Raw genomic sequence first — 25,675 nt, 5'->3', positions numbered from 1 at the left:
GAGGACAGAGCTGCTATAAGATAATTTATTGTATATCCTGGAAAGACTTCCTGTGTAATTAAACTTGCCAGACATACGTACATAAGATACTCTGCAGCCATTCAAAGAATGAGATAGATTTATATGTGCCTAAGACATAATGTTCATTTAGAAAAAAAATTACAGAATGTTATGTATAGGATAATCTTATTTGGATTAAGAAACACCCTGTATACACACAGTTATGTCTTTCAGTTATGTATTCTCCAACCGTGATTATAGATGGGGAATGCAATTGGTTGGAATGGTGGGAAGGGTTAAGGAACTTTCATTTCTTTTAACTTGACACTTGTGGACTATTTGAACGTTTAACACACTAGTTATGCAATAATAATTTTCAATAAGCATTTTCTTTAAAAATAAACAACTTACCAATGAGGTAAAAATAACGTTTTACTGCAATCAGTACCTCTCTTGCTGGCAAAGAGCGAGTTAAGCACACAGACACACACATATATACACACAGGGTGTGCTAGGACCCACATGTTCACTTAGGGTTCACTTCATTCCAGTACTGTCTAGATTCCTTCACAAATAACCTTTCCTTCTTACATTGATAATTTGTGTTACTTTGCAAAGCATTTGTAGCATGCAAGAAGTCAGGCAGACATTTAGAGGATGAGTTGTTGATCAGACAGGCATGAAGGGCCTTGGCGCACAACATCCACAGTGAAATGATTTGCCACATCTTTTTACTGGTGTATTTTATAAGTATCCATTGATGCCGTGCAATTCTGACTGGTATCAGCCCAAATACAGTTATAAAACACTATATTACCTATCAACATTCTCCTTTCACAAGAAATATTTCTAAAAGAATAAACAAGAAACTGGTAACAATGGCTGCCTCTGGTGGGGTGGGGGGGAATCTGGAAATCCTGGATGAGAAAGAAACCTATCTTTCACTGTACCCTCTCTTTTATACTGTTTGAATTCATTTTTATTATGATCATGTATTACTACTTCAATTAAAGTCACCCAAATACTGCTTTGGAGAGAAGAGGGGGCCCAGGAACAAACTGGAAACTCAGAGGAACTCTTCTATTTGTATTAACAGCCTGAAGCTTCCATTTGGTATAAACCCTACCTGTTTTCTCCAGTCACAAGGAACATGTTCCCAGGAGAGAAGCACAATCACTATGGAGATTCTTGCATGGGGCCATGGCTTTATGAGCCTTGGGGAGGCACTTGAGAGTCACACAGGTTTGCAGTCTGCTGCTGCTGTAGCTGCTCCTCCTCTGGGGTCCGAATGAGACATCTGGCATACGGCTCTGGTTCTTAAACCAGTCGGGCCCACAGATACCCTTAAGTTCTTAAGGGGTATAGTGAGAAGGCTGGGAAAGTAAGACGGGGGGACTACACCAGAAGGAAGCATGCAAAACAGAAACATGTGGACGGCTCACCCGGTTTCCCCCTGTCAACTCGGCTGTGGGAATGATTTGTGAGAGGCCAAGCCAAGTTCCCACTGCTCCAGACCACGGACACAGGGGAAGAGGCAGAGAGAAGCAAGCCGCACCTGCCTGTTCATTTCTTCCTTCTTGGGATAGACATTGTTTACTTGCAGACTGCAGGTGGTGGTGGCTCAGCCTGTAAACACCACAGGGAGACCAATTGGCTTGGTTCAACCAGGTCATCTGAGCCAGGGATTTGGAGCCACTGTCACGGTCTCCCAGCCAAAGCTTGTTTCCTGCCTAATTCCCTCCGGCAGATGCACATAAAGCCTTACAGAGGAAACATGGCCTAGTTTATAAACAAACACATGCGATTTGCAGCAGGAGGGACCTTCCACTTACATGTGGGCCTGGGTTAAGTTTAGTGTGGCTTCATTGTTATAAAATGATCATAATCCCGTGTGTCTGTAAAATGCAGTAGTTAACACAGCACTTAACATTCTCTACTGTGCCTATCTATCATCAATGCCCGTTCTACAGAAGAGGAAACCAAGGGCTCAGAAAATTACTTTTCAATGCCCATCTTTTCTCAACCTTTGTAGGGCATGGGCACAAAGGAGGCACCCCATATTGATTTGCTGAAGGAAAAAAAAGAGTCATGGAATCAATTGACCAACAGAGAGGAAGGGTACACAATGGAGACACTTCCTACTGACTCGTGGGAGCCTGTCACGTGCATACCTCCCAATTCTGCCTTCAGTAACGTCATGTTGACAGCTTTAAATTGGTCATGGTGAGTATTCTTACCAGCAGATGCTACAAATCATAGCCTTTTGGTCCTTTTGTTTTCCCATACTGTATGGCCATTTCATCAACACACTGGGTGTAGGTGCCACATAGTATAGGCAATTAATACCCAGCAATTAATATTAGTAATGAGAATGCAGGTTTTTCAGATCATCATCTCTTTTTCAAAGAAAGAGAGAGTGGGAAGAGTCTAATTAAATGAAATTTATGACTTCAACATACATGTAGAGATCCTACTACATGCAAAGCACTAGCATGGCTGGAGGAGAGAAACAGATATTTGAGATCAGATGCATATCCTTAAGAAACAGGTATTCTCAGGTACAAACTAAAGTGCATAGGAAACCCCAGGGATCTTGGTAGAACGCAGATTATGATCCAGTCATTCTAGATGAGACCTGAGAAACTGCATTTTGAACAACCTCTCAGGTGATGCTGATGCTGTCCTTCCGCTGGCCACACCTAGGAAGCAAGGCGCTGGGAGGTTGTTGAGTGCTACTATAGGCCAGCCAGCTCTAAACATTAAAGATCTATTAACACATCCAATCCTCATGATACTAGGGATCTTTATTTACTTCTTATTCACATGTTCCACATGAGACTACTGAGGCCCAAGGTCACCCAGCTGGTCAACTGCTACTGGCTCAAACTCAGGGAGTTTGGTTCAGAGAACAAAGAGCCACTTTCTTTCCATTGTGCCACCTAGTTGGACCTTCCTGAAAATTATCTTGCTTCTCCTTTCTCTTCCTTTCTCCTCTTTTCACTAACTGCCCACCAAGTACTCCTACCAGAGAAGAGCAAAGGAGAAGTGAGAATAAGCGCTCACGCTCATTTCAAGGGTATAAACCATGTCTTGTATTTCCTATATTCTGATGCTTTGACAGCCAAGGCCTTGCCCTTCTCAGGAATTGCCAATTCTTAGGGATGGCAAACAACTTTCAAATGCAGGCTCTCACCCTCTTGGCCAGTCTTCCTGCCCTGGTCACCCCAGGGTAAGGTGCTAGATGACCAAAAACAGCCCATATGCCCCAGATCCCACTGAATTATTCAACTTGAACAATCTTAAGCCTGCTTGCCCTGCCTTGCCTGTTTCTTCCCATAGAAACTACAGCAAAGACTCTTGCCCACACTCCCTCACTCCCTACAACCTGCCCCCAGACTGCCCCCTATGCTTCCCTATGTGGTGTGCCCCCTCTTCTTGGGATCTTGAGTACAACCAACTATTTTTTTCAATGGCAGTCAGTCATCTCCTGATCTGCTGGTTTTTACCATACCTATTTTTTCATAACAAAACAAAGTTCCTCAAGAAAAAGCTCAATTTCAGTGAATTATGGTTTTTCTAGGATTTCCCTTGTCTCTCCCAAGCTCATCCCTTCTTAGAATTGGCTTGAATACACTCTCAATGGACAGCTTCTCAAGGTCTCTGCCTAAAGCCAGCCCTGCCTGTCCTAAAAATGCCATGCCTGGGGAGAGTGCCAGGTGCCCCCCAGCACTGTCAGGGTCCCTTACCTCATTCCCCGGCAGGTGCTGAGCGCCACACTGGACTGTTCTGCCTTCCTCACCGTCCCGTGATAAAAGCAGTGTTCCTAGCAGGGAGAAAAGGGTGGTCAGATGAAAGGACACTGATGAGCATGGCAGTGTTAATGTCCCATGAAGTCCAGGGATGATTATATACATCCTAACTTACAGTCTGCAAAGAGCTTTCCAAGCCACCATTTTATTTGATCCTCTTAATAGTCCTGGGAGGTGGGACAAAGCAGATGTCACCATCCCCAGTGGACAGATGAAGAAACCAAGATTCAGAGAAGCAGAAAGGTCTGCCTTGCTGAAGCTTTCCCTGCTTGTCAAAGGAGCCGGGACTTCATGACCATTTCACAGCTCTTGCCATGACACGTGGCCCCAGGAAATGCTGACTTCTAAAGAGCCTGCCTCCCCGCTAGAGTCACCTCTGTGACCTCTGTGACCCCCTGCAGAGTTGAAATGCGTGTCCTCTCAGAACCTCAGAATGCGATCTTATTTGGAATCGCGTCTTCACAGATGTCATTAAATTAAAATGAAGTCATCCTGGACTGGTGTCCTTAGAAAATACGGAGAGGAGAGAGAGAGAGAGAGAGAGAGAGAGAGAGAGAGAGAAGAGGCCATCTGCAGATAGCGGCAGAGATTCGGGGGACGCAGCTACAAGCCAGGGAGCACTAGACTGCCAGGTGCCACTGAAAACTGAAAGAGTCAAGGAAGCATCCTTCCCTGGAGACTAGGGAGGAAGCCTGGCCCTACCGACACCTTGATTTTGGACTCCCAGCCTCTGGAACCCGGTTTTACACCCCCTCTCCCCCATGTCCATGGTGCTTTGTGACAGCAGCCCCAGGAAACAGAGCTGCCCCTCACCCCCACCTCCCCCGAGTCCCTGCGTGTCTGGATCAGGCCTGACTTGGCACTTGCATCCATGGAGTTCTGATCCTGTTCTCTCATTGGCGCGTGTCTCACGGCCATCTGGTCTCCCCGACCTGGCTGGACTCCTCGGGACTACAACCAGCCGCCGAGCACCGCTGCGTGCCAGGCTCCCGGCTGGGCCTGGGAGACACAACGAGGAGCGAACAGACCCAGCTCCAGCCTTCCTGGGACTTGGCGTCTTGTGAGAACCAATCTTAATTAAAAACTCATACAAAGATTTAATTACAAACTGTGAAGTGGGGCTTGAAATAAAAGTTGGAGGCACCAGCAGAGTGTTTTATAAGTAGGGGAGCCAGTGCGTCTAAGAGGCCAACTGGGACGCAACTGGGAGCACTGAAGCACAAACCAGACTGGAGGGCACAGCCCAGGACTGTCCCCGACACACAGAGGGGTGATGACAAGGGACCCGTTACTATAAACTTCTTCCTGAATAGTTCAAGAGAGATCAGCTGCTCAGAAGAGACAGATGGTATAATCCTCAGGGCAGAGTCAGGTTTTGCAAAGGTGTTCAGGAGGGTATGAGCCATGCAGTTGCAGACACGGGAGCTTTGTCTTTCCCCTCAACACCCAAGTGGGTCCAATCAGAATTTTCAGGCATCTGCCTATGGAACAGTCCAAGTGATCCATCACTAGGACCACACTGCTCACAGTTGTTCCCCAATCCTCAGCCAGCAGGGAGGGGACCCAGGAGACAGCAAACCCATTCGACTGTATTCTCCGGCTCCACCTCCCACCCAGCTCTGGGTGGGAGTATGGTCTGATAATCAAATTCAGGTATTTTGGCATAGCCAGGCCAGATTTAAATGCAAGCTCCCACACCTGCCAGTGATGGAAACAGTTCCACAGCCTCTCTCAGACCCTCAGTGTCTTCAGTCTCTATGGTTGTGAGAATACTACATGCATCAAGGACCTAGAGCAGGGTACCTGGCCCAGAGTGGCCAGCAATAAAACTTAGTGATCATGATATAGCCATTAAATTCTCCTTGTCAAAGGCAGAATGTGGCCTCTAGGGAGCTAGAAGCCCACCAAGTGGCTGAATCCCCAGTCGTTCCATACCAATTCTGTGTCCTATGCAGCTGTGCCATGCAGTCAGATCATAAGATATAGGCCAGGCCATCACTCAGCTCAGGGTCAGTCCCCAGACCACTGGTGCCTTTTCTCCTGGTGACGACCTGCATACACTCTCAATGGACAGCTGACCAGCAATGTGGTTCGGCTCCTCCACCCATTCAAGCTCAGGGAGTCAGGAGGAGGGACAAGCAGCAACCCCTCTCATTGCATCAAACTTCAAACAAGCCAGATCTGGACCTTCAGAGGAGCACAGAGGAAAGTCGCTGTGCCCACCTAGGAAGGAAAGTGAGGCAGGCGAAACCCTTCTTCCAGCCAGGATCCCATTTACTTTGGAATGCCAGCATGTCATGTGGTTTCTCCCCTCCTCCCAGATTCCAAGACTTGGAGACACATCATTAAACACCCCGGTTCTGAACTGATCCTTAGAACTCAGCCATGGGGCCATGAACTCTACAACCCAGGATCATTCACAGGTGGAGGAGGGGGCCAGGCCTGTACGGGGTAAATGGGGTTCGCAGATGTCAGAATGGCAGAGAGTCAAAAAGTTCAGAAATGAAGGTCAGCTAGTTTCAGCGATCCAAATCCAGGGATGGGCATGAAGAATCCCTGTACCTCTTCCCATCTTTGGACTGATGCTGACAGTGCTCCCTCACTGCTCTCTGACATAGCATAACAACGGACTGTAGTAACATGCTTTAAATTGACCCAGGGCTTTTACACACGTCACCACAGGTGCTAATGATACCTGCCTTTCTCTGCTACAAACAATGAAGGGTAACGTCTACCCAGCCCTTACTACTGGATAAAAAAACTGATGCAGATATTTTTCCTTTAATTCTGACAACCTCACAGCTTTATGAGGTAGGTATTATTACTCCCGTATTTAAAAAGGTGAAATTAAAGGTGGGGGAGGTTTCAAGTAACTCACAGCGTCACACAGCCAGGTGGAGACCTGAACCACAGCAGCCTGACTCTAGACTCGACAGCCTCTCCTAGCAGAAGCAGCCCCAGGAAAGTGTGCAGAACTTAATTCGCCACAGCCCTACTCTCTTCTAGCGCCAACAGGGACTTCATTCTCGTCTAAGCCTTGTCACTTACTGGCTATCTGAACACAAACATGTTACTTTGTCTCTTCTCCTCTCAATTTCCTCATGAGTAAAATGTGCTGGGAGAAATGTTTATAAATTCCCATAAAATCGGTGATTCATCTTACCCTTCTATAGCTCTGAGAGTCAGATCTTAGCATACCCAATTTTCTGATGAAGAAACTCAACACCAGTGTGGTCAAAAGGGTTGGTTAAGGTCACATAGCTAGTTAAAGCCAAGCCTACAGCCCTGGCTTCAGACCCCAAATCTGTAACTCCTCCAGGCCCAGTGGATGAGTTTGATGAGGTTCCCAGAGCTCCCAGTACCCCAGGCCAAGGCTGGTCGTGGGTCGCAGCCCTCGATGTCTGGGTCAGGCACAGCCAAATAGTTTATTCTATTCTCATTTCTCTTTGAAGTCCTCAGCTCCCAGATAAGAAAGCTGAGTAGGAGCTCCATGAGGCTGGGTGGGGGCTTTGTAAGAGTCCAAGAGGAGGGGATGTAAGAAAATAATGGGTTGTCCCATGCTTCAGCTAGGATACCAATAAGACCTTCAGCTAGGAAGGAGGGGCATTCTGGGGGTGAGGGGACGTTCTCTTCCACTCCTTTGTTTTTGAAAGGCCCTTACAGCATCTCTGGCTAACTCTGAGAGCACAAAGAACAAGTAAATGAACAGTCATGAAGTCATCGCATTCCTTCTCAGCTTCTCGGCCCGAGGGGGCCACCCATGGGGGCTTTCACAGTAGGAAGTATGAGCTCATGGCACACTTGACTGTGCAAAGAGAAGTGCAGGAGCCAAACTCAGAGGATGGTGCTTTGTGAGGTCCTGGGGCTTTCAAGGCATGCCTGCCCCCTCCCTGCCTCCCTGAAGGCAGAGAACAGAGGTCTCCGTGATGGAAGAAATTTCGACCAAGGGGCATGTAAGAAGGCATGCAGCCACAGCTGGAGAGCCTCCCTGGGGATGAGAAGACACAGCCAACTTGCCCGCCATGGGTCCTGGCCACACTGCCAACTCCTCCCCTATCCAGAAAGGTCTTGGTAAAGAAGATAGCATTGATCCAACACAGCTCCTCAGCTACGTGATTACTATGCTCCCGACCTCTTAGATCTATCAAACTGGAGCTGTCCTGTGTCCATTTCCCCATTCAAGGCTGAGCTGAAAAACTAATCTGAGCTTCTACTGATGGACAGTGGCTGTCATTGTCTTTTGGACATCCGCACTGTAGCAGGGACAGTTTAAAGATGCACAGATTCCATGAGAAGCTGCCAGAGGAGCACTGAGGCAGAGGGACCTCTCCTGCTGTCCTCTATATAACACTCCACTTCTGCATGCCACAGAAGCCCATGATGTCCCACCCCACAGGCAGAAGACCACTGCTGCTCCTGCTGGAGTCCACCTGCCCTTCTTCACCCCCATCTCATCTGCATGGTCTGAGAAGGATCACCCTATTCCAGAATGTCTCATCTTGCACACTGCTGACATTTGAGGCCAAGTAATTCTCTGCTGTGGAGGGGCTGCCTTATGCATTGTAGGACACTTAGCAGCATCCCTGGCTTCTACCCACTAGATGCCAGTAGCATCCACTTCCCAGTTGTGACAGTCAAAACTCTCTCCAGACACTGCCAAGTGTCCCTTCCTTCACTGGCTAAAATGGCCAAACAAAGAAATAGAATATTTTAGGGTAACCGCATCTGATTAAAATTGACATAAATCATCATGAAACATATTTTTTGTATCATGCTAGTTACCCACATGTTAATAACAATTTAAGCAAAAGAAATGATTTAAACGAAATCACTCCTAGCTGAGAACCACTGCTCTGATCCCACGAATGCTAACAGATCCTACCACAGGAAAAGTTAGCAAACCATAAAATGGGTACAATTCACTACCTTAAATGCCCACCAGTGGGGTGTGGTGAAGCAAACTAAAATGTATCCATCTGACAAGCCATTTGAAAGACTCTTTTTAAAAAAGATTTTATTTATTTACTTGAGAGAGTGAGAGAGAGAGAGAGAGTGTGTGTGTGTGTGTGTAAGTGCACACACACATGCACGCACAAACAGGAGGAGAGAGAGGGACAAGTAAAGCTGAGCATGGAGCCCAACACAGGGCTATATCTCATGACCCTGAGATCATGACCTGAGCTATCAGTTCAATCAAGAGTTGGACCCTTAACCAACTGAGCCACCCAGGTGCCCCTGAAAGACCATTTTTAAAATGATAAATCTTTGTGCAAATATCCATACTCAAAAACACCTTTGAGTGAAAAAATATCTAATATGAAGATGGAAGCAAAACAAGAAAGTCTACATAACCTAAAAGCACATTAAAAAGGAAGAATATAAAACTTCATATGTCCATATGGCAAAGGATCAATTAAACATCTAATTAAGTGAAACAGCGAAATTACCAGTAAATCACTTCTTTTACTTAAACTTTTGTTAATATGTGGATAATTAACATACAACAAGGGAAATGTATGCTTCGTAATGATTTATACCAATTTTAATCAGATGTGGTTACCTAAAATATTGTTTGAGCATTTTAACCCACAGAGGAGAGAGTGCCCTCATGAAACAAATTCACATAAGGCTTCTCCTGCTCACGCCATTGGTCTTGGGTCAGAGCAAACAACCTTTCATGGACTGTCTCCACCATGCATTTCCTTATTTGCCAGAGGTAGGACCAGGCTTGGCCAGCTGCTTGATAGATCTTGTTAACCTGAACTTACCTCAGATTTCAGCATAGTGGTTTGAGGGTTGCCATGTGGAGTATAATGGGTTTCTGTGTAGGCTGGAGCAAAAAGGTGCCTGCAAAGAATAAACACAGACATTTGTCTCTTTAGATAATGGCCTCCATTCCATCCTGGAAACAGAAGCCAGTCATTAAATGATCAAGGAAGAACCACCCAAGCATCTCTGTGCAGAAGGAAATAAGCCACCATAAGGGCCTAAGGAACAACAAAGAAAGGCAGGAGGAAGTTGATTAATTTTATACTCAGTGGGCTCATCACTTAGTTTGGACACAGCCAGATGAAGTAAACAAAAGTAAAGCAGTGGTCGGAACTTTTTCTGGGTCCTAGGAATATACACATGCAAACACATATTCAAAATTTCCCAGGGTCTATGGACTCTATTTTGTACCTACACTGGTAATGTTAGCACTGCATCCACCAAATTCCAGTATCAATATGCCAATTTTTCTTTAAGAGAAACCCTCTTTCCTGTTGCATGTTTTGGTGAGATTATTAATCAAGGTGTCCTACCTGGCCCTGTCCAAGGGCGGCCCATGACCCAGGCTAAAGCCAATGGAATGACGTCACAAAAACCAAGCAGATGGGAGCAATTCATCTGTTCCTTTGTTCCAGCTGCATGGATGCCCGGCGCCACCTTTGCCTGCCTTTTCTGAGACCTACTGGTTCAGATTTTCTGAGACCTGGTAGCTCTGTGTGTTACCCTTACAATAAATTCTTCTTTTTTTTTTTCTTTTCTCTTCTAAAATTGGACATTGATTTCTCTCTTGCCACAGACCCCTTGAGGCTGAGGTTAAGAATCCCTCACCAAAGGCAAGACAGCACCAAACAAGGTTCCTAGAACTTCTCTAAAAAGTTAAAAGAAAAAAGAGCCAAGTGGATGTTTCAACTAGCTCAGCCATGTTAAAAGCAAAATGCATCTATAGAGAGTTGAGGTCCAGGGGCAAAAAGAAGAGAAACTGGGCAACTAACAAAAGAATTAAGTAGATCTATATGTACTAACATGAAAAAAAAAAGTCTAAAAATGGAGTTAGATTTAAAAAAAAAACTAAATAAATTTCAGGAAAAAATATATTTTAAAAATCCCTTTTAATAAAAACTAGTAACAGTACACACCAGTGTAAGCATTGAAACAACTAGAGAAGCGAGCATCCACTGTTAATGGTGATTACCTCAGGAGACTGCGGATGTTCACAATGTAAGTTGCATATTTCTGAAAATTGGTTGATTTAAAAAAAATAATTACCGTGTATTTATTTTGAAAACTGAAAACCTAATTTGAAACTGCTTTTAAAAAGAAGAAAATAGAGACTGAGGCCAGCACAGGGGGAGACAAAGCAATCTGCAGAGACCACCCTGGTTTTGGAAGAGGTGATATTTCCCAGCAAGACAGGGTCAACTGAAGAGGGTCTCCAGAGCCACTTCCAGCTGTAAGTTCTGGAACTCCCGACTTTCAGATCCGCCCCCCGACTCCCAGAGTGCAGCCAGAAGGTACATGTCATAATAATTGTCTCTTATACTATGTCAAGCTCTTCAACATCCAGGATTGGACAAGAAGAAAAGAAACTCAAAAAAAAAAAAAAAAGAAAGAAAAAGTAAAAATAAAGCAAAGTACAAAACCCAGTTTGTGTAGAGAAACTCTCACTCACATGGGAATTTTGGGTCCATAGCTCATTTGGCAGGTTCTGTCCCCCAGACCTACATCTTTCTCCTTAGCATCTAACAAGCCAAGGATCCAAGAAGGAGTCACCCATTTGTCTGAGGGAGATAAATGGTAAGCCCCCGGAGGACCAAGGCCAAGCGGTTTTGTTCAACAGTATCTATCAGTGCTTAACATTTATTTAATGAAAGAAGGACTTAAGTAGTTTTTGAATATGAGTGAATGAATGAATTGTCCAACATGAGGAGCTTGGAGCATGATCTGGAGTCTAAGAGAATGAAGTTTCAATTCCAGCTCTGACATCTACTGTCTCTATGGCCATGAGTGAGCCGCTTTACCTCTCTGAACTTTTGTTTCTACTTCTGTAAATATGAGGATGATATGCCTACCTGATAGAGCTATATTAAGAGTATAAGGACAAAGTGCACAAACATAGCTTAACACTAGGCCTGGCACAGAGTGAGCTCATTGTCATTGTTTTCACCAGGGATTATGATGGAAGAATGCAGAAAAACAGTTGGAAATCTACCTATTTCCCCCAACTCTCCCCAACCGTGAATGCTCCAGCTTATCACTTGAGAGAGATGAAAAAGCAATTAGCTGATTCCTGCAGCCCCATTTCCTGGATCTGCTTTCACAGACAGCATTATGGACAACTAGTCATGGGTTCAGAGTTTAATGGTCTATCCCAGTGCCAGTGGGAGATCTGAATTTTCCCACAGGAAATGAGCTCCTGGCAAATACATTCTTAGCCTCTTTTGGAGTCTTAGGGGGTAAAAATCACTCATTCATTGACATTCAGATGCTCCAAGATGCTCCGATATGTTCCAGAGAACATTCCAGATTGAACCTTAGAGGTCTACATTCTTGGCAGTCCCTGGCCATGTCTCCAGAAGGATAACCATCTTTTAGTAGTTTCTTATTCGGAGGATCTGACACCATCACCATAGGACTTTCAGAGCCTAGTGTTAAAGGGACTTTAGTAATAATTTAGCCAAACTCATTAGACTGTGGGCTCTCTGAGAGCAAGGGCACAGGTGTTTTGTTCAAGGCTTCTCTCCACCTCCCAGGACCTCCCGGGCAGGCAGTACGTGTTTATTCTGTGAATAATTGGATGAATGAATGAATGAATGAATGAACCTTCTACCTTGTGTAGGAATCTGCCAGATGGCCATTCAGTATTGGACATCTCCAGTGATAGGGAGCTTATGACCACCCACTCCATTTCGGAAGACATACAGTAGTTAGGGAACATTCTTACATTGAGTCAAATCTACCTCCCTGTAACTGGCACCCACTGGTCTCATTCTGTCTTCTGAATCAACCTGGAACAATCTGCTTCCTCTTCTAGCTAACTACCATTTCAGGACCAGCAGCATCAGCATCACCTAGGAATTAGTTAAAAATCTAGATTTTGGGCCTCATCCCAGATATATTGGGGCAGACAGAAACTCTGGGGTTGAGGCCTGATGGATGGTTACCCATTGTAATAACTCTCTAAGTGATTTTGATGCAGAAACACCTAGACCACAAGGTCTTAGAATACTTTTAAAGTAGACCCACTTCAGAACATCAAAGTGTCCCTAAGCCCCCATCACATTCCTGCCTCTACCACATCCTGGACCATTCTGAACATGAAAACCCAGAAAGTTCCATCAAAACAGTTCACACATATTTAAGTGTTAAACCATTTAACACACCTATGTACAACACACCTATGAGGTGGTCCCAATCCTTTTCCCACTGTGTAGGTGAGGCCACTGGAAACTCAGACATTTGACTTATCCAAGTTCTCCCAGCACAATGTCAGGGGCACGTTTCAGAACCCCGGCTGTTCGCCCTAACCATACTTTTTAAGCACTTTTCTGCTCTGTTTCTCTTAAAAAGTGGAAGCATCAAAATAAAGCACTTCCAGGAACCAGTAGTCCAAACCACAATTTGATGGTAATGATAGTGGCCTTGAGGACACATGGGATGTCACAAAAATGTCATGAGCTGTTAGATGTGCATATGTGCATATATGTTAGATGTGCAGAGAAAATATGGACAAGCAAGGCACATGGTAGGAGAAAGAGGATAAATCCATATGAACTTCAAAGCTAGTTTTTTGAAACAACAACCCTTTCCCCAAATAGGGTTGCAGATGTTGGCCAGGAAGGTCCTTTTTTTTTTAGAAGCAAAAGGAAGGGTCATGTTTCATCATCACCATTCATGCAATTTTACTGGTAGACAAAAACCACTTTCAAATCCTTCCCACTGCCCAAGCCAGGCCCTTCTATGCCTGTGTGTCCATGTGGTACCCTGGCAGTGCTCTCCGGACTCAGGGACAAGGCCACAGTGCCACTGAGCAGCCCAGCTTGGCCCACCCATCCCTTCTTTAGCCACATCTTGTTCTCATCTCCTCCCTGACAAGGGGCTGGCTCAGCAGATCAGCAGGAAGCCATCTCTCAGCACTGGAGTGTATTAGGATTTTCAGGAAACAAGTTGTGAGTGATGTGAGTCCAGGAAGAGAGGAAGACTGTCCAAGATTTCCCACCCCACCCCCTCCTTTTTCTGGCTTTGATGGAAAAGCAGTTTCTATGAAATGCTCCCTGGAGCCATACACACACCGCAGGCTCACAAGCCCACAGCAGGCAGAGACAGTATCCCAATGCTAACAGCAGCCAGCATGGAAATGCTCACACTGGGCAAAACCCAGGTCGCTCGGACCCCAAAGTCCTCCAGCAAAACCTGCATCTTCTGAATTCCACCTAGGAAAATAAGCTGCCCTCCAAATACTAGTCATAATCTTGCTCTCCAGGGAAAGACAATAGAGTTGCCTGTAACTGCCTGGGCCCTGTGTGTACATGCACCCGGGCCCCAAATGCACACAGCAGTCTGAAACAGCCCTGACCCCTTAGCCTAAGATTTGGTACATTCGAAACCAGAATGATCCTTTCATGGATTATTTACTATCAGACAAATTTCAAACGCCTCTCTAAACTTCAATCTCTAAAACTCCCTCTGGGGAGAGAAGCCAAAGAGCTCAAACAAATCTGCAAAACATCTTCTCTGAGCTCAGCCCTCCTTCCTCTGCTTTAGATAAGCAGCCAAGAGAAGACAAAGTGATAACAATTTCCTAACTACCTTGAAAAACAACCTATGTAGCTATGCTCAGCACAAGTCAACATTACTTAGCTCATCCCACAGTGGCTATTTTTACTAACACCAAGGCTTCCTTCTCCCAAGGCTTGCTCCATCTAGGTCTTTCAAGAGTATCCTGGCACTTAAACACGGGTGATGGCCCCTCTTATTTTCCCTGGGGGATCTTCACCCTGCCCACCCATGTTGATGATAATGCAAACTCTGTCATTTCTCCCTCATATTCTCACTGCCATCATCACGGAACTTAGACCATTAACTGCAGAACACCCGGAAACACTGAAAAAGTATAAAATCCCAGGCCCCACCCAGCCCCACTGAGACTTATATTCTCTAGAGAAGGACTGAGAAATCTGTATTTTTAATAGTTTTTCCAGGTGATGCATTTTCAGGCTCTGAGAATTCTCCTACTCCACTAGATCAATGTTAACATCTTAAATTCTTTTTCCCATTTCTAGTCTCCTAATCACCCTCCCAAACCTGAGGAGGACATCTGTGCAGCACAGAGGGAAATTCTAGGCTCAGAAAACTTCGGTTTGAGTACCAGCTGCACTACTTTCTAGATGACTGTCCTTTCAAACCCTAGAAACAAGGCCAAAGATTCAATTTTGTACAAGATTACCAGGGAGTGGTAGGCTCTGAAAGGGCAGGCTGGGGGTCTTCAGACTCCATTGGGGGGAGGGAGAGATGTAGCTTTGAAAGGTTATAATTAATTAAGGCAGCTCCTGTACATCCCTGTAAAATAAGATGTTAACTTGTAAAACGCTAATGAGGTACGATAGAGATGCAAATGATTTCTACCCAGTAGAAAACATAACTCCAAAAGTTACGGTTTCATTTCCCCTAAAATATCTAACTTCGCAATCTTATCTCAACATTCATTTTTTTCACTATTAAAAAAAATGCATGCATACATACATGTTTCCCTTATCCACCTTTAAAACCAGTTCTATCATCTTCCTGGCTCCCCCATAAATGAGATAAACCGAACTTTGACAAGTGCTCACTAGTATTTGCATGAAAACTACTTCTTTTCACTTGAGCCACCTAAATCACCTCCATGTCCTAGACCAAAAATAACAGAGTAATAATTACTATCTCACAGCATCATTGAAAGGATCAAATGAGAAGATAACATTCAAACACAGGACACCTGGGTGGCTCAGTAGTTGAGTGTCTGCCTCTGGCTCAGGGCATGATCCTGGGATCTGGGATTGAGTCCCACGCTGGGCTCCTTGCATGGAGCCTGCTTCTCCCTCTGCCTGTGTCTCTGCCTCTCTCTCTGTCTCTCTCATGAATAAATAAAATCTTTTAAAAAAATAACATTCAAACACTAGCTCTGACATTTCCACTTCTGATGAGCTTAGGCAAGGCAGTTAATCTCTCTGTGCCTGTTTTCTCATCTATAAAATGGAAAGAATTTTGGAAACCACTTCATAGAGTTGCTGTCAAAAAAGTCTATAGAATTTTGTCAAGTAAAATCAACAATTGTGAAATAACCCTTTGTAAAGCATAAAGTATTTGTGTTCTGCAAATCATTGTTATCATTTTCTCCAGAAATAGCTAGGTGCACGTGTGTCAAAATCTTGATAATTGGAAAATCCAGATAATGGGCATCTGAGGGTTCATAATACTAGTCTCTCTCTTTATGGATCTTAATTTTTTTTTTTTTAAGTAGGCTTCACACTTTTTTTTAAGTGGGCTCCCTACTCAGGGCTTACACGCAGAACCCTGAGATGAGGATCTGAGCTGAGATTAAGATCAGATGCTCAACTGACTGTGCCACCCAGGCACCCCTGGGTATTAATATTTTTTAACCAGCTAGAGGATATTATGCCAATCATAAGCTACTTGGCCTCAGTCTCCCTTTCTATCAAATGGAAATAGTTCAGGACAGGCAGACACTGGAAGGGTTACTGAAAAGCAGAGAGTGCTGTTCTAATGTAGTGGCCAATGTTCACCCATATTTGGGACAAAATAACAAATTCAGTAAGTATTGTTTTGTTTTCTTTTGTTTTCGAAGGAGAAAGTAAAGGAGAGAAGAGACAGCTGTTTCAGAACCAAGATTTCCAAACCAGTGCTCATTCCATCTCTGACTCTGGAGGAATGGAAACAAACCAACATGCCAAAGGCATGGCCCTAAAGCCAAATAAGGGCTGACAAGTCCAGGGGCCCACAGGCAGAGGCATTCCTTTTTGAGGGAACAGAAAGGCCAAGGAAGGCGGAACTTTAAACATCATTCCTAATCTATAGAGTGGGGATCTCCTCCTATCCCAGGACTTTCTTGAATAAGTATCATTCTGGCCAGAGGACCAGCCCCAGAAGTAACACTTTGAAGCAAGATGGCGCCACCCACAATCCTGGCAAAAGGCCAAAGCTACATAACATGTTTTCTTTAACCTTTTATTAAGGAAGTTTCCAAACAATGTATTAAATCAACACTCCTTTTCACCAACCGCTTCCCATTACATCTTCTCCCAGTCCACACAAGACCTGGCATCTTTCCGACCAGCTCCTGGTCTTATGTTTTGCTTTTATATACCAAAGGATGTTTGGATGAACACTGTTTACTCACTTGACCAGCAAGGTCTTTATTTAATTCTCTTCATGCCTCCCTCTTGGCTAACTCCACAAAAATGAGTAACTTTTCTGTGCAAATAGGGCTGATTTCCTGGGATCAGGGAGCTTAACTGTCAGGGACCTGAGGTAAGGAACCTCAAAATGGCTCACCCAAAAGTTTACACATTTGTTGAGCCCATTATGAGTACTTATTGGAACTGGATAAGAACAGTTAAAGGGGGGAAAAAACAGAAGAAGAAAAAGAACAGTTGAAGGAAATGGGGTCCTATCTTCATTTCTTAGAAAACATTTAAAAAACAGAAACATTGCCTGATAGCAGCCTAACAGCCAGATTTCTTTTTTTAAGATTTTATTTATTCCTGAGAGACACAGAGAGACAGAGACACAGGCAGAGGGAGAAGGAGGCTCCATGCAGGGAGCCTGATGTGGGACTCGATCCCAGGTCTCCAGGATCACGCCCTGGGCTGAAGGCGGTGCTAAACCGCTGAGCCACCTGGCCACCCCAAACAGCCAGATTTTGATAAATAACCATTGTGGCTTGTTTAACAGATCAATCTCAAGGGAAGGGCCAAAGCAAGAGGCAACAGGCATATTGTAGAGATAGAGTTTGTGAATAAAACAAAGGGGAAATGAAGAAAAGGAACCTCTAAGATCACTGGGCCTTTGAGAATATGCTAGAAAAGAGGGGAATAAGTGAACCATCCTAAGAAAAAAATCAAGCAAACAATAAGCAGGTGGGTGAAGACCACGAACAAACCTGACCTAAATGTGAGTGCTTGGTTCCTATTAGGTCCTGATTAAATATCCCAGTAACTTTGATAAACCTTGCCCCATGTTTCTCAGCATCCTAGAGCACAAATCACAGCTGTTGCAGTCAAGAGAGTCAGATATTGGAAAGCCCTCCTAGATCATGGTGGACAATGACTGTCCCAGCCTCCCGCATCCCTGCCACCTTCATGGCAGAAGAATGCCCCAATTTGCATTTAGACAAGCATTCCCTTCTCACTGCATACTGACTTCAGGCACCTGGAGTTAGTAGTGAGAGGCCAAGACAATCAGATCTTATTTCACCGAATTCCACGGAGGGTGACATCTGATGAAAATGGCTGAAGCAGAGTCACTCTAGTGGTGGCACCTGAAGAGACTGCCTATAAATTCTTAGATTTGTCCTTTTACAGCCATAGTTCTGAACTGAGCTCAAAAAAATGCAGCTGCTTTTCAACGTATTCTATTTGTCCTTTATCGTTTCCATAAAGTTTTCTTGGGGGGTGGGGGAATCAGCATATAAAATGCAGAGTTGGCTGCAACAAAAGCATCTTTATATGCTGCCCTCTGTGTCCAATATTTCCCCTCAATCCACTTTTATAGAAGAATTTGAAAAAGAGCAAAAGCAACTTGCCCAACATCACACAGTTATATTTTGCTTCTAAACCCATCAATCTAAATAAGCAAAAGTAAGCTAAATGTCAGTGGTAGATAATCCAAGAGTTAGGCCATCCAGATACTCCCAGAAGGCAGAGAGGAAGGATGTTTGTGCAATCTCATCAATAACTGCTTATTAAGCAGCATCATACAGTACAAACTGCGGGGCATATGGCATCAGGAAGTCCTAATTCCTCCTGGCTTGAATTCACCATGTATTTGTTCTGGGTCAGCAGCCAAGCTGCAGTGTCTCTTCCGAGCCTCACACTCTGCATCTGTAAACCCATTGACTCATTCCATGAATATTGATTGAGGCCAGTGCTGTGCCAGGCACTGTGCTAGGATGGTAGGAGACGTGAGTGAAGCAAGCATAGTTTTTCTGCCCTCCACCCAGCATGTGCATCTCCCATCATGAAGATCAGAGGAGGCTGAATCTGACACCCCCAAAGATGCCACTTTAACATAAGGATTATTTTGCGCCAAAGGCAACGGAGAAGCAGATACAAAAAAAAAAAAAAAAAAAAAAAGTGCTCTCTGCCCTCCCCCTATTTGCCTAAAAGTAGGACAAAACTTTCAAAACTTTCAAAATTTTCCCTCCTCTCTACCAGGAAGGACAAAAGTTAATCACCAGATACAACTTCAGATCCTATCGGCCCAGAGAAGGCTCCAGAGGAATCTACACAACAACTTTTACTGACTAGTCTTTGTCTCCCATTGGTCTCCTATATATTTACCTTCCCACACTTTACCTTCTTTGGAAGCCTGTTTTCCTCTGTCCTGTCATTTCTCTAGAGATTTATTGTTCTTTGGGAAAGATGCTGCATAAGCCCAAAGAGGCCAAGTCACTGTTAAACCAGCCCATCTTCCTTCCTTCCTAGAATTGCTGCAAACCAGTCAGGCAACCAATCTCCAAGTACCCCTAACAAGCTGCCTCCACAGCTACGGAGAAAGGGTGCTTGCGCATCGGTGTTTATGTGTGTGTGCACCCACATGTGCGTGAGAGTGTGTGTGTGTTTTGGGGACAGAGAGGAAGAGTGGAATAGAGAATAGGAACTAAGGGTCCTTACTCAACATTACTGATCTGTTTTCCCCAGCTGTATTCTCACCACCACATAACTGAAAGGCTAGTTTAATCTTTGCTCTCTTCCCCAAGCCTCAAATTTAGCAGCAAGAGATAAAGCACTTCTAGGATACAAGAAGCCTGATATCTTTTCCAACACTTAGATCACCTCTTTCCCTAGTGTTCCAGTCTCCTTCCAGAGGAATCCCTTTCCATGACTTGTCTTTCCTTTCAGGGGAGGAGGGGGGCTTGGAAAAAGAAACCATGCCTGATATAATGCAGTCATTATAGCCTCTTGTCCCATCTGGACCTCTCTCCAGGGAGACTGATGCAAGAGGAGAAAATGTGGAGTCTGTCAGTTTTCCGCAAATCTGTAACCTCCGGGGAGAAAGCAGGAAAGGGGGCAGTGGGGTACATGGGAGCTATGGAAGGGACTGGGAAAGAGCCATAAGTACAGAAGTCATAAAGACCCCATTTCTCCTTAAACTGGCTGCAGAAAGCCTGGCCCAGCTCCACCCACTCAATGATATCATTGTTTTCAACAAAAGCTGGTTTGAGAACCCCCAGAAAGGCCCCCAGTGAGGCCTCAGCTGCTAGAACAGGCAGAGGGCTCACCAGTTCCTGGGAGATTAAGTCCTTAGAATTGCAGATAAGGAGAGAAAACTATGTAAAAGCCCAAATTACAGAGATAAGCAGGGTAAGGACAGACTTTGCTTCCGCCTGGCCTTTTAGGGCCAAGGAAAGAGAGTAGGACACTACTTTATACATAGATTTTGTCTGTGGATCCCTACCATGATCCTGCAAAGTTGGTGACTGGGGATTATTATCTTCATCTAATGAGAAAACTAAAGATCTGAAAAGAGAAGTGGCTTGTCTGAGGTCCCACCCCAAGCTAAGGGCAAGCCCAGGGACTGGCAGCCCTGTCCCACTACCTACTCACACAGAAAACTCAGACTGGCCCTTGCATCCACACCTTCCCTCAGCCCATGGTCAACCCATCTCCTAATCTCTGTGATTCCATCCTGTAAACATCTCTGCAATGCGTCTATCGCCTCTCCATATCTGCTACCTCCTCTCTAAATTCAACCACCATCATTTCTCACTCAGAGTATAATAAAACTTTTGAATGGGTCTTAGAACTGCATTAGTCTTGCCCCTTCCAATCCACCCTATACTTCAGCTGAAGTAGTCCTTCTCAAATGCATTTTGGATGCTATTACCACCTGACTTTCAAAATATTCTTCATCAGCTCCCTGTTGCCCTCAAGATAAACAGCCAATCTCTTTAAGGAGCCTTTGAGGCCCTTCAAGGATTCACCCTTGTCTACGTGGCCAACCGCTTTCTTTGCCATTTCTTTCTGCCCTCTTCACTCTCTGCTCTAACCACAAAGAACTCCCTTTCATCTCCACATGTTCCTCTTGCGGTTGGGCCTTTGTTTCTTCCTTGTGCAGCTGGAATATGCCGACTCTATCACCCCCCTCCCCCTACCACCCAACTTCTTCCTTACTTCACTTCCTCTTAGAAGCCTTCCCTTATCCCTAACCCAAGGTAGGTTCCCCTTCCCCAGGCCTCATAGCGCTCTCTACTTCCTCCATGATAGCCCTACATTGTTCCCTAGTAGTTTAATTCTCCGCCTCCTCCACTAAGCTATGAGCCCCTTAATGGCACAGACTGTGTTTTGCTTGCCACTGCTCTCCTGGGAACACCCATGACTTAGCCCAACACCCATCACATGGTTGGCACTCATAATATTTGTTGAATGAAGGAAGAGGAGGAAGGAAAGACAAGAAGCTAAGAGTTCCCAAGGAGTGGTCCAGAGCTCAAGCCCAGTACAACAGAGACTCTCATCAGAAAAGCCAATGATTCAGGTCACCTGGTTGGCTCAGTTGGTAAAGCATGCAACTCTTGATCTCAGGGTCATGAATTGAAGTCTATGTTGGCATGGAGCCTACTTAAGAAAAAAAGAAAAAGCCAAGGATTCTGACCCAATGTCTGCCCTCAGCTTAGTTTGAGCAAGACCTACAACTTGCCCCATTGTGCCCAAAGGCCTATTTATTTAGTATTCAAGGTGTCAGCTAAAGGTCTGTGTATACCACTAAGTTCTACACAGAGAAAGAGGAAGCTCATTTTCTTAAAATCAAAATATTTCCTGGGTGAAACATAAATGCAGGTGGGGTTTTTTTGTTTTGTTTTGTTTTTTTGTTTTTTTTTAAATGCAGTTTCATTCTCAGGATAGAACCCATCCAGAGGCTCTAGTATTGACCTCCTCCTCTCTTAGATTTTTCTTGGGATAATCATGCTCCATTGCCTAAGCACAAAGGTTGGGGAGTAGAAACATCCTCCAACCTCTAGAATCTAGAGGAAGGGCCTAGACACATCCTGGAAGCTAGGGAGAAAACAGAAGTCTTGAAGGTAGGATTTCCACACATCTCCCAAGTCTAAAAATATATCCATCCATCCATCCATCTGCAGCCCACCCGCCACGCCCCACTTCTCAGGAGACTTCCCCCCCACCCCCCCCCCCACCCCCCGTCCCTAAATTGTGAAGAAGCTGTTTTTGCCTTATGCTCAGCCTCTTGCAGTCCATGGCTCCATCCATTAGGTATCCTCTATCTACTGGACTCAGCCCGAATTTCCTTCAATGGGGAGTTAGGAGGAAAGAGCTTCTTCTCATTTGATGTGTAAAAAAAATACAGTCTAGCTTTAGAGTGTACCTCAAGTATCTTTCCTAGAAGTACCCCACCTACTTCCTTGATCATATGGTTTTCACCTGAGGGGAGAGAGCCCAACTCAAAGTCAAAAATAAGAAACTAAAAAATTGAGCTTAAGGCACTGAAATCTTGGGTAACAAGCTGTGGAAGGAAAATAAGCCCCTTCCCTATTCCCTACATAACACCCTGCTGAATTAAAATGATTTGGCTAGTTGGAATACTGAATTCCTAAGAGATTATTAGCAGTACAGCTTTGGTTCCTCTTGACCCAGACCAAATATTTACATATTAATTTCTCAGTTTGCATTCCTTTATCATTCTTCCACTCACCTCTCCTCCCTCCCTCATCCAAAGCCTCCCCTCTTTTGGATGAACCTAGAAGGTAAAATGCTAAGTGAAATAAGTCAAACACAGAAAGATAGATACCTTGTGACTTCACTTACATGTAGAATCTAAAAATGAAAACAAATGAAAAATGGAAACAAATTGTTCATTATTGGAGGAGGGGAAGCTTGGAATAGGTGAAGGAGATTAAGAGGTATAAACTTCCAATTATAAAATAAATAAGTCATGGGGATGTCATGCACAACATAGGGAATATAGTCAACAATATTGTAATAACTTAGCATGGGGATCATTTTGTAATGTATAAAAATATCAAATCACGTACCCTTGAAACTAATAGGATATTGTATGGCAATTATACTTCAATAAGAAAGACAAAAAAAAAATAACCTCCCCTCTTTGCTTCTGTAAGACAGAGTTCCAAGTAACTGTCCTTAGGGAAGCTTTCTCTACCTCCCCAGTCAGAAAGTCTCTATTTGCACCTGCCTTCTCAGCACCCTACTTTCAACTCTATTATTACATTTGTAATCTGCCTTGAACGCTGCTGCTTTTCTGTTTTCTCTCTCAGAGAGCGCAGACTGCCAGAGGGCAAGGATGGTGTGTTTGCATTTACTCCCTACCACACATAGTCTAAGATTTTACACACACATGTTCAATCAACATTTGCTGAAATCAACCTTGTGGAATGGAGACAAGTTAGCTCTGGTTTAGAAGGCAGGAGATCCATCAACTGATGAATGAAGAAACAAAATGTGGTATATCCCTACAATGTAACGATAATATAACAATAAGGAATGACGTACTAATCCCTGCTATTCAATATGGATACAACTCACAAACATTAAGCTAAATGAAGAAGACACACACCCACACAAACACATGTTGTATAATCTCTTTTATATGAAATATCTAAAATAGGCAAATCTGTAGAAACAGAAGTAGATTAGTGGTTGCTTATTGCCGATGGGGGTGTGGGAGAATGAGGAGTGCCTACTCACATTAGTTTGCTAGGGCTGCATTCACAAAGTACCACAAACTGAATGGTTTAAAAAACAGATTTGTTATCTCACAGTTCTGGAGGCTAGAAGTTTAAGATCAAGGGGTTGGCTGAGCCATGCTTCCTCTGAAAATACCAGGGAAGGATCTGCTCCAGGCCTCTCTTCCAGCTTCTGGTATTCCTTGGCTTTTGGCAGCATGATCTAATCTTCACACAATGTTCTATGTGCATGTCTGTGGCCAAATTTCCCCTTTTTATAAGAACACCAGTCATGTTGGATTAGGGGCCCACCTTAATCCAGTATGATCTCATCTTAACTGATTAAATTCACAATGATTCTATTTTCAGATAAGGTCATTCTGAAATCCTGGGGGTTAGAACTTCACATATGAATTTGGAGGACACATTCAATCCATAAAACTGCTAATGGTTTCTTTTTTGGAGTGATGAAATATTCAAAAACTAGAACATGTGGGGTTACACAACTCTATAAAACACTCAATTGAATATTTTAAGTGGATAAACTTTATAGTATATGAGTTATAGATCAATAAAGCTGTTTTTAAAAATGGCAGGAAAGTTGGGCTTAAAGAGTGTGTATCCAAGCTCAAAAATCAACCCATCAGGACACCTGGGTGGCTCACCAGTTGAGCATCTGCCTTTGGCTCAGGGTGTGATCCTGGGATGGGGATCGAGTCCCACATCAGGCTCCCTGCGAGGACTGCCTGTGTCTCTGTCTTTCTCTCTGTGTCTCTCATGAATAAATAAATTTAAAAAATCTTTTTTAAAAATTATCAACCCATCGGTGTGTGAAAACAAGTTCGCTCCACAAGGGCTTGAGGATGTAACTTAGAAAAAAGCCAAAAGCAAAGTGCCTTTATCCGTGTGTTCCACATGAAGTACCCTGATGCAGTGATTGAAACCTAGAAGGTGATCCTCTAGAAGTACCTTCCAAAGAATATAAGAGTGTTCACTTCAACATTGTTAAAAATGAGAAGAAGAAGAAGAAGAAGAAGAAGAAGAAGAAGAAGAAGAAGAAGAAGAGGAGGAGGAGGAGGAGGAGGAGGAGGAGGAGGAGGAGGAGGAGGAGGAGGAGGAGGAGGAGGAGGAAAAGAAATAGCTTGAATGTCCATCAATATGGAGTAATTACATTACTCATGGCATCTTTATTATTACTGAATCTGGATGATGGGTATATGGGGATTCATTATTTTATTCTACCTCTGCATGCATTTGATAATTTTTCATTATAGGAAATTTTCCAAGTTAATTACAGCATGCACATAAAATGTAATATTATACAGCCATTAAAAATTGTCACTTAAAAAAATCACCTGATCAATTTACATGGAAATGTGTCTATCATATGCTCTCACATTCTGCTGTATGACTGTAAAATGGTTCAGCCCTTGGGGGCAGAAGCTGTGGAGTAAGAGGTACAGCTGATAAAAACTGAAACCGTTTTAAACATATATGCTAAGTGACCTTGCAACTCTATCTGTAAGTATCAAGCCCACAGAAATGCTTGCAAATGTTCTTAAAGATAATGTGTCAGCTGATTACTGCAGCAGGATTTGTAATAGCAAGAAACTGGAAACTGACTCTCCACTAATAGGGAAATTAATAAATTTTGACCCATCCATTTAGTGGAATCCTAGGTGACCATTAAAAAGAATGAGACAGACCCATAAATATGCTAACGCGGAAAGATATTGAAGGTAAATAATAAAAAAGCAAATTACAGAGTAGCATATAAAGTATAATCTCATTTACTATGAAACTCTTGTACTTGTGTAATTTTTTCTAGAATCTTATTAACAAATTTTTCAAACACTCCAAACATTTCTTATGTAAAATTTTGAAAACGATGTGATGTTTGTCCATGCTATATTTCCACGTGAAAAAACATGCATAAAACTGAGGGTATAGTATAACCCCATTTGAGTAAGTTTACATGGAAATTTACAGTTAAAAAAAACCCAAACCTATATAAAATAGTAGGTTCAGAGTAAATGCTCACACACTGGATGCCGGCTATCGTTATCTTAAGGTAAACAACCTGATGGTGAAGGGATCCTCAAGTTCAAGAATCAACTCCTGACTTCCTCCAAGTGCGCTGCTTCCCTTTGCTCTGACAAGGGTCCGTCTAAGGCCAACTGAC

At 43.8% G+C, this 25,675-nt stretch overlaps 1 protein-coding gene across 1 annotated transcript in view; it reads right to left on the bottom strand.

Annotated features, from left to right (window-relative positions):
* Positions 1–25,675, bottom strand: part of ADAM19 (ADAM metallopeptidase domain 19) — an 83,382-nt gene that overhangs the window by 41,690 nt on the left and 16,017 nt on the right. Inside the window, exons 4-5 of the mRNA XM_077895705.1 lie at positions 9,578–9,656; positions 3,747–3,823 (exon numbers count right to left, since the gene is read on the bottom strand). Coding sequence (XP_077751831.1) covers positions 3,747–3,823; positions 9,578–9,656 — 156 coding nt within the window. The remainder of the gene's footprint in view (positions 1–3,746; positions 3,824–9,577; positions 9,657–25,675) is intronic.

The sequence above is a fragment of the Canis aureus genome, chromosome 4 (genome assembly GCF_053574225.1).
Source record: "Canis aureus isolate CA01 chromosome 4, VMU_Caureus_v.1.0, whole genome shotgun sequence".
Taxonomy (NCBI): domain Eukaryota; kingdom Metazoa; phylum Chordata; class Mammalia; order Carnivora; family Canidae; genus Canis; species Canis aureus.
Note: the sequence above shows the minus strand (reverse complement) of the source record. Positions and strands in the feature narration are given on the sequence as shown.